Below are 14,839 nucleotides of genomic sequence, written 5' to 3'. Positions count from 1 at the left end.
GAAGGAACATGGGGTCAGGACTGGAATGACCTGGTCCCCCCAAATATTTTCATGACATCTTCCCATGAGAGCTCAAGATGCATTGGATGAAACGACCCTAAGAAAGCTGATTTCCTAATGGCTAGGAAAGTAGGCGTTCCAATGCATTGGGTTATAAAGGAACCCAAATCCACGTTAAGGAAGCCATGAATTACTTACTTATAACTGAAAGCTGGAAAGAGTCCCACAGAGCAGCCACAACTGACTCTCTTGGCTCCTTAAAACCAGGAGAAGCAGCCAAAACATCCCCTGCTGTGCTCTTTACAGCACATGGTTATGAATGTTCTCCCTCTCTCCCTCTCTTGGCTTTTAAGGCTGAGAGAGGCAGCGCATGAAACTACAGTAATCCTATGTGCTCCTTCCTTCAGCTGGAAAAAGCAGTGCTGCACTCTCCCATCATGCTCTCTGGGTTTGAAAAGGCCAGACCTCCCAATAAGAGGGGATCCCCACAGGAAGAGGAAGAGAAGGAGAAGGGGGAAAAAGGAAGAATTAAATTCAAGGCTGAGGTTCTGGGGACAAGTTCCCCCACAAGTTGCTTGATCAACATTTGGCCCTGTGTGTTTTCTGTGAACTTTTCCCAAACTTCTACAGCAGAAACAACAAAGAGTCTGTTACATCTTAAAAACTAGCAGATGTATTACAGGATAAGTTTTTGCAGACTACAGTCCACTTCTTCAGATGCAAGGGTTATCCTAGAGATCTAAGTATATATGCCTACACATAGGGGAGGGGGAATGGACCTTTGTCCACAAAAGCTTATGTCATAAAGCATGTGTTAGTCTTTAAGGTGCCACAAGACTCTTTGTTGTTTTCCCAAACTGCACTAATGCCAGGAACAACTTGTACGTACCTGGAAGGTGAAGCATTCAGGAACACATTGCAAAGAGGGAGGCACATGCCTAGACCCTTGTGGGAAGAAGTTCTTGGACATATATTTTACTGTCAAGAGGTGCATTTCTCATCTGACACATCCCTTAAAACACTTTCAAACATTCATCATCTACGCTAGAAAAAAGGGCTTTTATGCACAAATATCCCATCTTGCAAAGACAAATGTCTTTTCTATATCAGGAAGGAAAAGAATAAGCACTTCCATTGAAATATATACTGTGAATACCTTCCAACCAACATGGCCTATGTGTGCACAGTTCAGTCACTGCTGCTAGTCCTGGATTGGAACATGTTTCTGAAGCATCCACAGAGTGGCACCAAGTGAATAGTTGCGGGATCAAGAGCGTGGGCCAAACTAAGTTGGGCTGCATACTATCTTTTGAATAATTATTTGCAAGATTGTTCTAATGCAAGCTTTTCAACCCGGTGTCTTCCAGATGTGATAGACTACAACTCCCATCATCCCCAGCCACCATGGCCATATTGCCAGTGGATTTGGGGGCTGTAGTCCAACATATCTAGAGGACACTGGGTTGGGGAAGTTTATTCTGAAGTAACAAAACAGGAGTGTAGGCCAGACCCTTAATGTGTATATCCTGCTCTATGCAGATTAATTTGAACAGAGCACTGGATGTATGTAGAACAATTATGCCACCTTGTGAGGGCTTTTACACTAAAAGGTGTCCAAGAACTATTTTAAATCATCATCATCATCCTAGATTCTCAAACAAAATACATTGGAAATGTCATTGCAAATTTTTGGGTCATCTCAAACAGGCACTGATGTGACAATGCAGATGCTGCTGTCTGGAATTCTGCCAAGCCTTAATGAATGTCACTTAATTTTCAGGATTATTTGTGTAAAGTTTTCTCCTAAAAGAAAATCAGGCATTAAAACACTCAAGAATGCTTAGGATTTTTCTGAGTAAGTTCGTTGATAAATGCTCACAGACTAATAGAACTATAAAAAGAAATTAAAAGGAAAGTCCTCTTGTCTGTTTGAAGGAAATGAGAACAGACTCATTTGCACTCAAAGCCAAATAATTTAACTCTGCCATGAAATATAGAAGCATTCTAGTAAAGAAAGATGGCTCCTCTATACATTTTTTTAAAAGACAATGGATTGTTTTCACAAATCAAATCAGTACAGAAAAAATACCCATGAATGTAATGTGAGAACTAGTAGTAGAGTATATACAATTAATTTTCAAAAGAGGATTTTGTGAATTCTGGAGGCTATTTTGAGATCCTTGCTATACACAGGACAAAAACATGTAAATTTACACACAGATGTGACTCTTTAAAGTGAGCCCATATCACAATTGCCCCAAGGCAATACTTATTGATTCTAAATGTAGTAGTATATGGTATCTAATTTTCGGTTGATCCCATAAAAGGCAATTACAAATACCCCCTAGCTTTTATATATATAAAAAAATACAGCTTATCCTTTCCGACTATTTATTTTCCATTTGTAAATTAGGAGAGAGTTATGTTGAAATTAGCCCTATGCACAGCTTTAGATACATGAAGGGAAACGGGGAAATAGCTAAAGACAAATGAGTTTTTGTAATGTCACGTCCAGTCAGAAATTATACACAATTCCTAGTGACCTAAATAGTAGTAATAAAAATAATCTGGCTTCATAAAGGCTTATAAGAAGACACTGTAATAGCTGTTGGTATCTTAAGCAAAGCATGCCGCAAATGGAAATTGGATCGAGAATTATCTCTGGGCCTGTTCAGACAACATGCTAAGCCATGGTTAGGCCACTAAACCATGCCTTAGTGGCAGCAAATGGTAGTGAGCATGTTTAAACCATGGTTATATAGCCACCATGGTTAAGAATGTTTCATATGACATGCTAAGTTCATGGTTCACACAACATGCTAAGCCATAATGTTTAGCTCAAAATGCTTAACAACGATGGCTTAGGTTGTCATCTGAACAAGGTCACTGTGTCAGGTTCCCCTCACTTTTGCTTTTTTCTTTGACTTCAGAACTCAGACCGGCCTTGCAAGTACAGATAAAAAATTACCTGCTCACAAAACACACACCCCATCCTTCATCACCAGCCAGCCTATGTGTTCCTATGCACTGCATAGGGCTTGAGAATGAATCAGGTGGGCTACATATTCTGAAATCTATATTATTGATTTTCAAACTGCATTCAAGAGATCTGGAGTTACATGGAAGATCAAAAATAGCAGAAAAACCTCCTGAATAAAAGCTTGTCTCTGGAAAACAAAGTTGTAAGGTAATAGCAGGTGCACTTAAGAGCATACTCCCAGTGCACTTGGGATGACACCAAGAATGGTGATGTAGACAGAACAAACACCAGTCTAGCCCATCTATCCTGCTCTACTCTAGGCTCCTGTACACTACCTAATTAGGCTCAAAAGCTTGGATGTAAGATGATTTACCCTTACTTACATTACAAATATTTAGTCAATCCCAGCCCTTCTGCCCAACTGGATAGTGAATTAGGGATGCTTACAAGCTCAAAATATTTCCTAATCTGTCAAAGACATAACGGAAACCAGTGACTGGAAGTTAATATTTCATAAACCACAGGATGGTCAGAAATGGAAAGGGTGGACTCACTTTCATTTGGCAGGAATTAAAACTAGTCTGCGCATTCTTTGGGAAATGAAGAGAACCTTTTCATCTCTAATATCTCAAGAGGCAATGAAGCATACAAGAAGAGAAATCCAAAGTTGATGACGCTTATCTAGCTATAAACATAAAAAGCTCTGTGATCTTCCATTCCCCTTACAGATTGCCCCCCACTGCTTCCCAGCTTTTAAAAGACATGTCTGTGTGTACCCTGCTATTTTTGATCTTCCATGTAACTCCAGATCTCTTGAATGCAGTTTGGATGGTCATATCTCTGCTTAATAAGTTGATATATTAACAAACCTGATGGGGGAACATGGAGCATCATCACTCCTCTGTTTGTGGTTGAAGCAAGCAAACCAGGATTTGCTCACTTAATTATAATTTCCCATTTTGTCCAAGTCTAGAAACAATGGTTAACGCCTACAGGAAAAGCCCAGAGATTAAGCAAACTTCAAAAAATGGCTTCATATCCTGGCTTTTTCTGAAGCAATTAGCTATAGTTTCTCAGCTTGGGTTTAATAGGAATCTACAGTTAATTCTGTAGATTAACTGTGTGATGTGTGTGTGTGTGTGTGTGTGTGTGTGTGTGTGTGTGTGTGTGTGTTTTGTGAAGCGCCCAGAGAGCTCCGGCTATTGGGCGGTATAGAAATGTAATTAATTAATTAATTAATTAAAAACTTCCTGGTTGTTTTGTTCATTCTCTAATTCACATGAAGGGAAGACAAAACATTTGTTCATATAGTGGCTTATTAAGCTGAGATATATGGTTGTCCAAAACCAGGTTGCGACTCATGCAACTGCGACTTATGCACAGAATTAGACACTGATTGTGTTCGGGCATAATGCTATACTATGATTTGAAGTTGGTTTGTTTTAAACAAACCATAGTCAAAATTAACTACAGTTTGTCAGATGACACATTAAACTGTGGTTAATCAAAAATGGAAGTGAAAGCTGCCAAACTCATCCTCACAACCATGCTGGTGAAGGAGAGGAGACAGGGAACTCAAGCCCAAAGAGAGACTAGTCTCATTCCCATCACAATGAACCAAGCTGAGATATGGGGTGATTCCAGATGGAGGACTCATAGATGGACAGCTCCTAGCACTACCAATCAAAAGCATTGTGCAACTATTCCATCTTTTCCTATGTAATGGACTTTTTCCCCAAAGGAGCAGTGGGGAAATGTGGAAGGATTAGAAATTGAAGATGATGTTATCTGGACCCCCTGTAAAATGTCATGTTTGAGGCATCTGGAAGTACCAACTCTGAGTGGCCCAAAACCATATGGCTAAGAAGGGAGACTGGGATCTTCACACCCAAAATCAATATTCTAGCCATTAGAATGTGTGTTGAAGTATATGTGGACAATACCTACTGAAATTTCAAAAGAAGGATTTCCAGGTGTCAAGCAGCAGGCTTCAATCGCAGCTTTTAAAGCTCAACTAAAAACTTTTCTTTTTCCTAAAGCTTTTAAAACTTGATGTTGTGCAGACTTTATACTGTTAGTTTTACCCTACCCTGTGCCTGCTTACCCTACCCTGTGCCTGTTGGCATTCTCTTCCCCTCCTTATTGTTTTACTATGATTTTATTAGATTGTAAGCCTATGCGGCAGGGCTTTGCTATTTACTGTTTTACTCTGTACAGCACCATGTACATTGATGGTGCTATATAAATAAATAATAATAATAATAATAATAATAATAATAATAATAATAATAACTTTAGCCTGGAGCCACAGGATGCAGCAACATTGACAAAGTTGCTGCATAGCTCAGTGGTATAGCACATGCACATGGAATGCCCCAGGTTCAATCCCCACCATCTCCAGGTAGGGCTAAGAAAGAATCTTGCCTAAAACCCGAAGAGCCATTTTCAATCGCTGTCAACAATACTGGGCTAGATAGGCCAAGGGCCTGACTCAGTTTAAGACACCTTCCTATGTTTTATGTTCCTAAGTCTGGGTCTAGTCTGTGCCTGGACTGCAGACTGCCTGAAAACCCCAATTCTTTTGGGGAAAGGTGGGATATAAATGTAAAAACAAAACAAAACACTGCATTGCTTTGCTTTGCTTCTGGACTCTCCAGTTTTTACAGGCTGTATTTTAAAGTTTTTCTACACCAGGCATTCATTGTGCACTCGTCATTCCCTACTCACAGTTGTTTACAGGTTCTTTAGATGGTGAATACCTCCAGTTTTGCTTTCGTTTTTAAACAGTCCCTTTGGTGAGGTTTTTTTAGAGCAAGGAAAATGCAGCAATTAAATGTGAAAGAGAAAAGATGCATGATTTCCATTTGTGTATTTCTACTATTGCGCTATACCACAGTGCTATCTAGAGTATATGTAGCAGAAAAGCGGGACCGGAAATGCTCTTCACATGGTGCTTGGATCTCAATTTCTGCAATGAGACCAAAGGTAGATACAGCAAATTAACAACCTCATATAAAAAAGCTCTTTAGCTTTTTATAGCATCAAATACTGGTTACTTACCACCAACTTCCTACTTCTTAGGTAAAGGAGAGAGAAACATAAAGGACATTACCATTGCCCTGCTGGTCCACCCAGCCAGATGTACTTGGGTAACAAGGCACAATGGTAACAGCCATCCCTGTTTTTTGTCCCCAGCACCTGGTGATCAGTGGCAGGAGGTAATTTCCCAAGATCTGAAGGCAATTTCAAAGAGGAATGACAACTCACTCATCTCTCTTCCACTTCTGGTAAACAGATTTTCTAGGGTCTTATGATTGTGCCAATAACCTGCAAAACTCCTTTGACTAGTGGGAGAAAGCAAATATATAGCTGTATCACAGGAAGTGAAGCCTCTCTCAAGCCACTTTCAAATCTAATATTGCTATCTCCAGCCAGAGATAGAGTAACTCAGAGCCTTTACAGTTCCATTCTTAACTGTTATGGATAATAATCATTATTTAGATCTATCCTACATGAATTTGTCTAATAAAAAGACATTTGTGCCAACAGCTATCATAATACCCTGTAGCAATACATTCTGCATCCTGGATTAATTACGTATTGCATAAACTATTCCTTTTTCTCTGTCCTGCTGAATCTACTGCCAAGCAACTTCACTGGATGCCCCCCAAGTTCTAAAATTCAGAGGGGGGGGAGTAATTCTCTGCCAGCAGAAATCTGAGATATCACAGAGACACCCAGAAGTATGTGTGTCTTGTAGGAACTTGCTTTCTAGAATGCTACAGTTTGGGCACATGGTTCAGAGAACAGGAAATTCCAAGATATTGGAAACATGGAAACACCCAGTGCCAGGCAACTAAGTAAAGAAATGCCTGATGGGGTGCATTTCCTTTTGGGTTCTAAAATGCATTCTGAATGCAGCCCAAATAAATCCGAAGGAAAGGGACATTATAATGCATAACTGAAAATGTAAAGGCGCTGAAAGTGAAGATGGAAAAGAAACACCATAACTTTTATTCCTCCTCAAATGCCACACTGAAAATGGCATTCCGTTGGGATACAATATAATTCACAAAATCTGTCAAACATTTTATTCATTCATTCATTCTCACACACTGGCTAGGTTTGTACAATCATTGGGAGAAACTATGCAATATGGGCAGCTTCCCCAGCATGTGCCACTCACATGCCTGGCAATTCCCTAATTATCCACGGCACATCGCAGGTTGATTTGGTGTCTGAAGCTAGCACACGGCATAGCAAGGATGATTTCTAACCCACCCCACAATGCCTACAACAAGCCATGGGTTGTGGGGTGGGTTAGAAGCCACTCCCACCATGTCATGCACCAGGTTTGGGTGACATAACAACATGCAATGCAGTGCGGGTAATTAAACAAATGGTAGACATGCACAGGAAAGGAGGAAACAACCCATACAGTCTAGTTTCTCTTTTTTCCTTTTGCAGCCTTCCCCATCTTGTATTCCAGCACTCGTGGAGGGCAACAACTACCATCATCCCCAGCCAGCATGGCCACTGGCCAAGCTAGCTGGGCTGATGAGAGGTGCAATGTAGCATATCTGGAGGGCAACAGGTTGGAAAAGGCTTCCCTATGGTATTAGCACTCTCAGGCATTTTTAAGCACCGACAGACTCTCTGTTTATCATCACATATGTTATTGTGTGACTACATGCGTTACTAAGATAAGAAGGTACTTTGGTTGAAAGGTTTTTATAAAATGAAGCAACTGAAGGGAAAAAAGTTATTAATGACAGCCCAGTGATTTAAATAACTTCAGTGGGAGCAGAAGAGTAAATGAATCTATTCACTCTTCTGAACCACCTAGAGAGCTTCGGCTATTGGGCAGTATACAAATGTAATAAATAAATAAATAAATAAATAAATAAATAAATCTCTCTCACACACACACACACACACACCCCTCTTCAATATTTGTAATAATGCCTTCAATCTGGTTTCCATTCATATCCCATTCTAGTGTTGATGAAAGAATGAAATGATTAGAATATAAAGCAACTAAGACACACATTTTTGGCAAGTTTGTCACAAGTCAGAGCCATAGTGCCCCTCTAATGCACACTAGTAGCCTCTCATGTGTTGGTGCAGCTTCGTTTCTAGTCTATGGGGCCTCCTGTTCTTGCCCAGAATCTCACAATGCTTCCCTGGTCTTTACCTGTGCTGCTAATGGTATCTATTCCACAAGACGGTAACCCATGCTATAATGCATGGCTCACATCAGAATGACACTTGGCACCTGGATCATAAAGACTATAAATCCCTCCACTAAAGAGAAGATAAGTGAAAGGTAGCTTCCTTCGTGCCCTTTTCCCTCTTTCCTGAAAGATAGAGAAGTGCATTTGTGTCACAGCTTGACAAAGTGTCTGTTTTCAATACTGGCATCCATCACAAAATTAGCTTACCTGGTGGTGCAGAGAGACAGATTTGGTAAGACATATTACCCCTGCTACATTACCTGCTGAAACATTAACAAATACACATGAATATGCACCATCCTCCGCTGGGAGAGAGTCGCATGATATTGGAAGTTGCCCCTCTTTCAAATGAGTCCAACACAGATCTTTGAGGGCCTCACAAAATCCCCGGCATGGTGGAGGTGTGATTGGAAGAGAATCATTGCACCCAGGTACCAGTAGCAAGCAGAAAAACCACTCCAAGTAGCGGTGACACCGAGATTTAAGAAGCCCCTCCCACTCATGCAAAGCAGCCCAAATTTCCTCCTCACTGCCATGGTGCAAATAATTCGGCACTCGGAAATGCTTCATGCCCCGGTTGTTGCAATATGACAGCTTGGTTGGTAAGGGCAAGCAGTGGCCAGCTGCTGGAGTCAATCCAGGAAAGAAGGAAGGAAGCCCTGCACTACTATTGCTAAAATGTTGCACAGTGTAGGTTAGTAGAAACTCAAGAGAGTCAGAGTTATTGGCGTGAGGAAAATCCATAAAATTAGTTGCACTGGAATTAGAAGCAGCAGAATCACTAGTGTGGTTCTTATTTGCATCAGCTACTCCTATCCCAGAATGTTTAAAGAAGGGATGTTTTTTATGGCGGAGATGGGCTCCATTGCCATTAGAGACTGATGGGTTTGAATTTGTAACAAAGCGGAACAGCCAGTTGTCTAAAGCACCCACCACCTTGGATGGAATTCCAGCATGCATGCTGCTGCTATTAGCCTGAGGCTCCTGCAACTCCAAAGCGTTTGCACTGGACAGAATTCCTTGTCTTTCTGAGAAAGATCCCCAGGCTGCCCTTGTTTCTGGGGTGGCAGCACCTTCTTGCCCTGCATCTGTAGATTCTTGAAAAGCCAACATGGTGCCACCGTCATGATCATCTGGCGAAAATGAGAAAGAAGCACTACCTGGGAGTGGGATCTCAGGCTTCTTTAAGAGGACTCGAGTCTTGTTCCACAGAAGAGCAGGCTTTGTAGTCTCTGGCTGCCCAGTTTCCAGCAAGGTTTGTGCATCATCTGTAGAGATGGCAGTAACGTTCTGGATGCTTGCTGGCTCTGCAACAAGGACAGGTGATGCTTTCAGAGGATCAGCTGTTGCAGATGCCTCAGTCCTCTCTGTCCCTTTGGTAGTCTTTTCGTCCCAGAGTTGAACCAAATTCCTGATTCCTTCGGCTACGTTCAGTATCTCAGCCCCTACCCCTGCAATGCCTCCTTCTCTGCCTTCCAGCTGGGAAGGTGAAGCAGTTGTAGGGATGGTCGTGGCAGCAGTAACGTCTGGTCTCTTAAGGGTAAATATAGTCCACACTCTTCCTTTCTGCTGGGTAGTGCTTTCAAGGGGGATGTTTAGTGGGGTGGTAGCCTCAGGCGTGGCAGGATGCTGTGCCGTCTGCTCCTCAGTCCCGGCAGCTTTTGTGGGAGGGAAGGTTGTTTTCTCCGAATCCCCCCAACTCCACCAACTCCTCCAGCCCTGTGCATCTGCTAAGCAACAGGTCAGCAACAGCAGAAGCCCAATAGTCAGCTCAGCTCGAGCCATTAAAAAGTTGCTGGGGGGGGAATGTGCTGCGTAGCAGTGAGTGGTGAATGAAAGAATTCACATTGATCTGTCCTCTGGAGCTCCAGGGTTAGGAAGCATGCAGCTTCTCTTCCAAGTACATATAAAACTACTGGAGGTGTGGCTAACAGAGTCCTCCCCTCTAGCAGCCTGCTTCCCATTAAAATCAAACTGCAGAGCCCGTAATGCAACAGAGGTGCACGTTATAAAAGCATACCTGAAGATATATTCCTTTTTTCTTCCCTTTTTACCCAAGGCACAAACATACAAAAAAAGGCATACCTGGAAGCCAACAATTCTGCACCACTCCTCTATAATTTAACACCCCCTCGCCGAAGCTTAGAAAAGTATTTGGGCACATTAAACTCCTCCCTGCCCTGAACTAATACTAAAACAAGGCAGAGGTTTTTCCCTTTCCTAGCTGTTTCCAGCTAATTTCCAAAATCATTAACATCAGCAGTGAGAGACTCTCTTCTTTAGAGAATTCATTTCTAAAGGAGGGGAAACAGAGCAGAAAACTTGCAGGAGAGTAAATATGCTCCCAGTCACACAAGACCTCTATAAAGGATTCATAATTAACAGGTTTATTCCAGAGGCTACACTTGGAGTTAAATTGTTAACATGGGCATAATCCAGCCAAAGCTAAGCACTTTTGAACCCAATTGATTTAATGGGACAGTTAAATACTTGCTTGTCATTCAAATTAACAGGACTAAAATGTTTGGTTAGATCATGTCTAACCGCCCAGAGAGCTTGTGAACCGCCCAGAGAGCTTCGGCTATTGGGCGGTATAAAAATGTAATAAACAAACAAATAAATAAATAAATGTCCTTAGTTCTCAAGACTGAAAAGAAATGGGATAACCACATTTAAAAGGCCCCTTTGGCCAATGTGGGTAACCACATCCAAAGATGTTATTAATTGTGAGTTCAAAATTAACAGTATCTTGGGACATGCTCTCGCTTTTTGGTGGTCCTTTTGGTAGATGCTTTCCATGGGGCTTTTTGTTTGGTTTTTGGTTTTTTGCCAATGTGTGTAAGCAATAGCATATTTATTAGACTGGCACACACACAAAAAGGGGGGATGGGATTAATATCTCTTGCCTTCATAACAAAAGTTGCATTTCTGTCGGGGGAATGCTGGAAGTTTTAGGACTTTTTTGGGGGGAGGGCTAAACATGCATAGGACTGAACCCTTAAATCATCTAACCCCAAACATCCCAAAGTCTCAGCTCAGGTAATTCATTTTAAAGCCTATGGCATTTTTTTAGCAAGCAAAGCTGGATTTATGAACAACTTGTCTAAATGTAACCTGCACTTCCAATTCCAGTCCCTGGCCAGATGTAGCATGGGGTTCTTCTCATTTCTACCAGAGTACGGATAGAGAATAGCTTGCTAAGTCATTCCTTGAGAGTAAAAAGATGGACAGTAGGACCTTCCTACATAATAAACAACACCAGAACATATTCCACTGGGAGCTTCTGCAAACCTTACAGCTTTAATAACAGCAGATATTAACACTGAAAAATACCACTTACCCTTCATACATAAAGTATTTCTTTCTATAGCACTAAGTTATTTTATTATTTATTTTGCTAATGCACCTTCCTCATCCTGGTGCTCTCCAGATGCTGGATTACACTTCCAGTCATTCCCAGTCAATGGCCATGCTGGCTGGGGATCATGGGAGATATAGTCTGGCACATCTGTCAGGGGGGCATGTTTGTTACAAACTTCTTGATTTGGCAACTGTGCATCACTGGCTGGATAGCTCTAGCACGAAGCATAATGGAAAAGTAGGTCTGCGAGCTTTAAATCAATTAACTGGCAATATTAATCAACTACAACCTTAGTTGTAGATTCACATGTACACACACAAACAATCCTGGGATTCTTAAAGGGCCAGCTAACATTTATTTATTTATTTATTTATTTATTACATTTTTATACCGCCCAATAGCCGAAGCTCTCTGGAGAACATGGAGGCTGCACAGACATACCAGCTCCCTATCCACACAAACTTCACAGATTACTCTGTCTCACAAGAGTGTACACAAAATGAGCAGACAGTTTGTATTTCAAATTAAAATGCTGGCTTTTCCTGTAGCAACATGGACTACATAAACTAGGGCTTCCAACTGACCAGGAAAAAAGATTTATGACATATCCCCATTTTCTTCTAGGGAATTTAGGGTGGCTACATGGTATTCCCCCCCAGATGCATTTTATCCTCATAACAACCCTGGGAGGTAGGTTAGTCTAGGAGTGAGTGACTGGCCTAAGATCATCCAGTGGGCTTCATGACTGCTGAATAAGGATTTGAATCTGGGTCTCCCCAGTCCTAGTCTTACACTCAAAATCATTGTAGCACACAATCCTTTTCGTTGCTCTTTTGGAGCCTGTTGCCATAAATGCAAGGGGTGAAACCAGTTCCCCACCCTCACCCCCATCCTCTTCTGTTTTATCTGCATACTTTTAAGTGAATAGACCGACTCTGCAATGGGGCTCCAGCAGTAGATGCCACTGCCAACTTGCTCACTGGCTCTCTGCCTGTCAAGCAAGCATGTGGTAGCAATGATGAGAATGAGGATGAAGAGCACTAGCAGCTGGTGCCAATGGTGGTTAGAAGATTGCTTATTTTTGGCCAACAAGCCACCCTGGCAACTCATGGCTTGTCCTTGGGGTTGCTTAACCCACAATGGGCTTGTTGTCCAAACCCAGCAGGGCCAACCCAGCAGGAGTGCAGTGATCAGGCACTTGGGGAGAGCAGCAAAAAATCCCTGCTGCTCTTCCCAGTCACCTGGAGCCTCCCTGACCAGTGACTGCTGGTTTACATCCATAAAAGTCTGGGCCCTGTGCATTGGTAGGTGTGTTTTCTCATATATATTCCTTCCTGTCACTTAATCTTTTTGGATGCAGCTTGGTTCAGAGTTTCCTTGTTTACTGAAGTATCTGCTGGAGAACTGAGTAAGGCTGTTCTACGTTGGCACAGGTAGACCGAAACCTGCTTCCCAGAGATGTCTTTCAGGCCCATTCTCTTAAGTCTTTCCACTGGCAAAGACATACAGTTTCAGAATAGAAGTTTGGCTGTGTCCCTATACATGCTTACATGGGAGCAAGCCTTGCTAAAGTCAGTGGAATTTACTTTTGAGTAAACATACCTAGGACTGCATTGCCAAGCAGAACTGATCTCTGATGTGCTTGCTCTTGTGGTGCCAGATTGGTCTAGTTTAAAAATCAATATTCCATTGTTCATCCAATGACTTGATAGTCATCCGCATCTAGTCATATTCCAGAGTAGTGAACAATACAGATAAGAACATAAGAAGTGCCCTGATGCTGGATCAGACCGAGGTTCCATCTCGTCCAGCACTCTGTTCACACAGGGGCCAACCAGCCATCAGCCAGGGATGAACAAGCAGGACATGGTGCAACAGCACCCTCCCACTCATGTTCCCCAGCAACTGGTGCACACAGGCTTACCGCCTCGAATACTGGAGATAGCATACAACCATCAGGGCTAGTAGCCATTGATAGCCTTTGCCTCCAGGAATTTATCCAACCCCCTTTTAAAGCCATCCAAATTGGTGGCCATCTCTACATCTTGTGGTAGTGAGTTCCATAATTTAACTATGTGCTGTGTGAACTTCCTTTTATTTGTCCTGAACCTCCCACCAATGAGTTTCATGGGATGACCCTGGGTTCTAGTATTTTGAGAGAGGGAGAAAAATGTCTCCCTATCCACATTCTCTATACCATGCATAATTTTGTACACCTCTATCATGTCTGGATAGGATAAAAAAATAAAAACACCCATGCTAAAATAATTACCCATGTTAAAATAAAAACTGCAGCCAGTCACTCAAGATTTACATTATCTGTAAAACTTATTACAGGCTTATGACAAATAGTCTTTTCATATTCATGAGGCATGTTCTTCAGCAAAATAAATAACTATCACTAAAAACAGTAAATTTGGAGGCAGACAGATTGCTGAAGGCAGTTTGAAAGAGGAATAGCCTCTTATGGCATGTACAACTGAACATGGCTATGGTCTTAACTACCTAAAGGCTAAGTCAAGATGCAAGTAAAGTGCAAGTCTGCAAAGGGACAAACCTCTCCCAACAAAATAGTGAGCAATTTATTGCAGGTTGGCAGACTCCATCCTGCATTCTGGTTTTTCTGTCGCTCTGTTGACCATGTTGCCACTAGCAGAAAGGAGCATTTTCACATTTACAATTTTAACAGAATTTTAAAACAAAGTGGCTTCTGTTTTTCATCTGTATAACATGCCCATTGTATAGGGGATGCCCCTCTAATGAGTCAGCTAATTCTGACTCCTCTTCACAATAGTGAATAGCTGTATAGCTGTGGAAGATTGGGGGGAGGGGTTGAGGGTGAAGGGATTGGGCTGGCTCATCAGAGCACTATTAACAGTAGGTTCTCCTCTCTCCCTGACCGTTTTGCCTAACAAATGTTCAAATTTGGATTTCAATCTGTGTATGTTCAGAATATTGTGGGTCTACTAAACTGCCTAGGGGCAAGATTGTCAATTTCTTTTCTTCAGTGCTTCAAACCCATATTTTCTCTTTTCAATCAGCTCCATGTCACTGAAAAATTCATTTTATTTAATACAAGAATTCTACTGTTTTGGAGACCAATCAATGGCCACTTCTTTTTCACACGGGCTACACCTTCAACTATTCTCAGGGGCTACACCTTCAGTTCTTAAAAATTAGCTCACTGCTGGACCTTTAAACTAGAATAAAAGAACAGAATCACAAGCCGTGCAAACATAACTGCTTAAGTTGTGATCCCATACA

At 41.8% G+C, this 14,839-nt stretch overlaps 1 protein-coding gene across 3 annotated transcripts in view; it reads right to left on the bottom strand.

Annotated features, from left to right (window-relative positions):
* COL18A1 (collagen type XVIII alpha 1 chain) overlaps nucleotides 1-14,839 on the bottom strand; it is a 185,264-nt gene that overhangs the window by 83,346 nt on the left and 87,079 nt on the right. For 2 of the 3 annotated variants that reach the window (XM_063116967.1, XM_063116968.1), the window contains exon 1: nucleotides 9,375-10,081. The exons of the other annotated variant lie outside the window; for it this stretch is intronic. In XM_063116967.1, coding sequence (XP_062973037.1) covers nucleotides 9,375-9,999 — 625 coding nt within the window. In that variant the 5' untranslated portion in view covers nucleotides 10,000-10,081. Of the gene's footprint in view, nucleotides 1-9,374; nucleotides 10,082-14,839 lie in introns of those variants that run through there. 3 annotated transcript variants of the gene reach the window in all.

The sequence above is a fragment of the Elgaria multicarinata genome, chromosome 2, assembly GCF_023053635.1.
Source record: "Elgaria multicarinata webbii isolate HBS135686 ecotype San Diego chromosome 2, rElgMul1.1.pri, whole genome shotgun sequence".
Classification (NCBI taxonomy): Eukaryota; Metazoa; Chordata; class Lepidosauria; order Squamata; family Anguidae; genus Elgaria; species Elgaria multicarinata.
The sequence above is the reverse complement of the archived record's forward strand: the minus strand, read 5'-3'. Positions and strand labels throughout refer to the sequence as shown.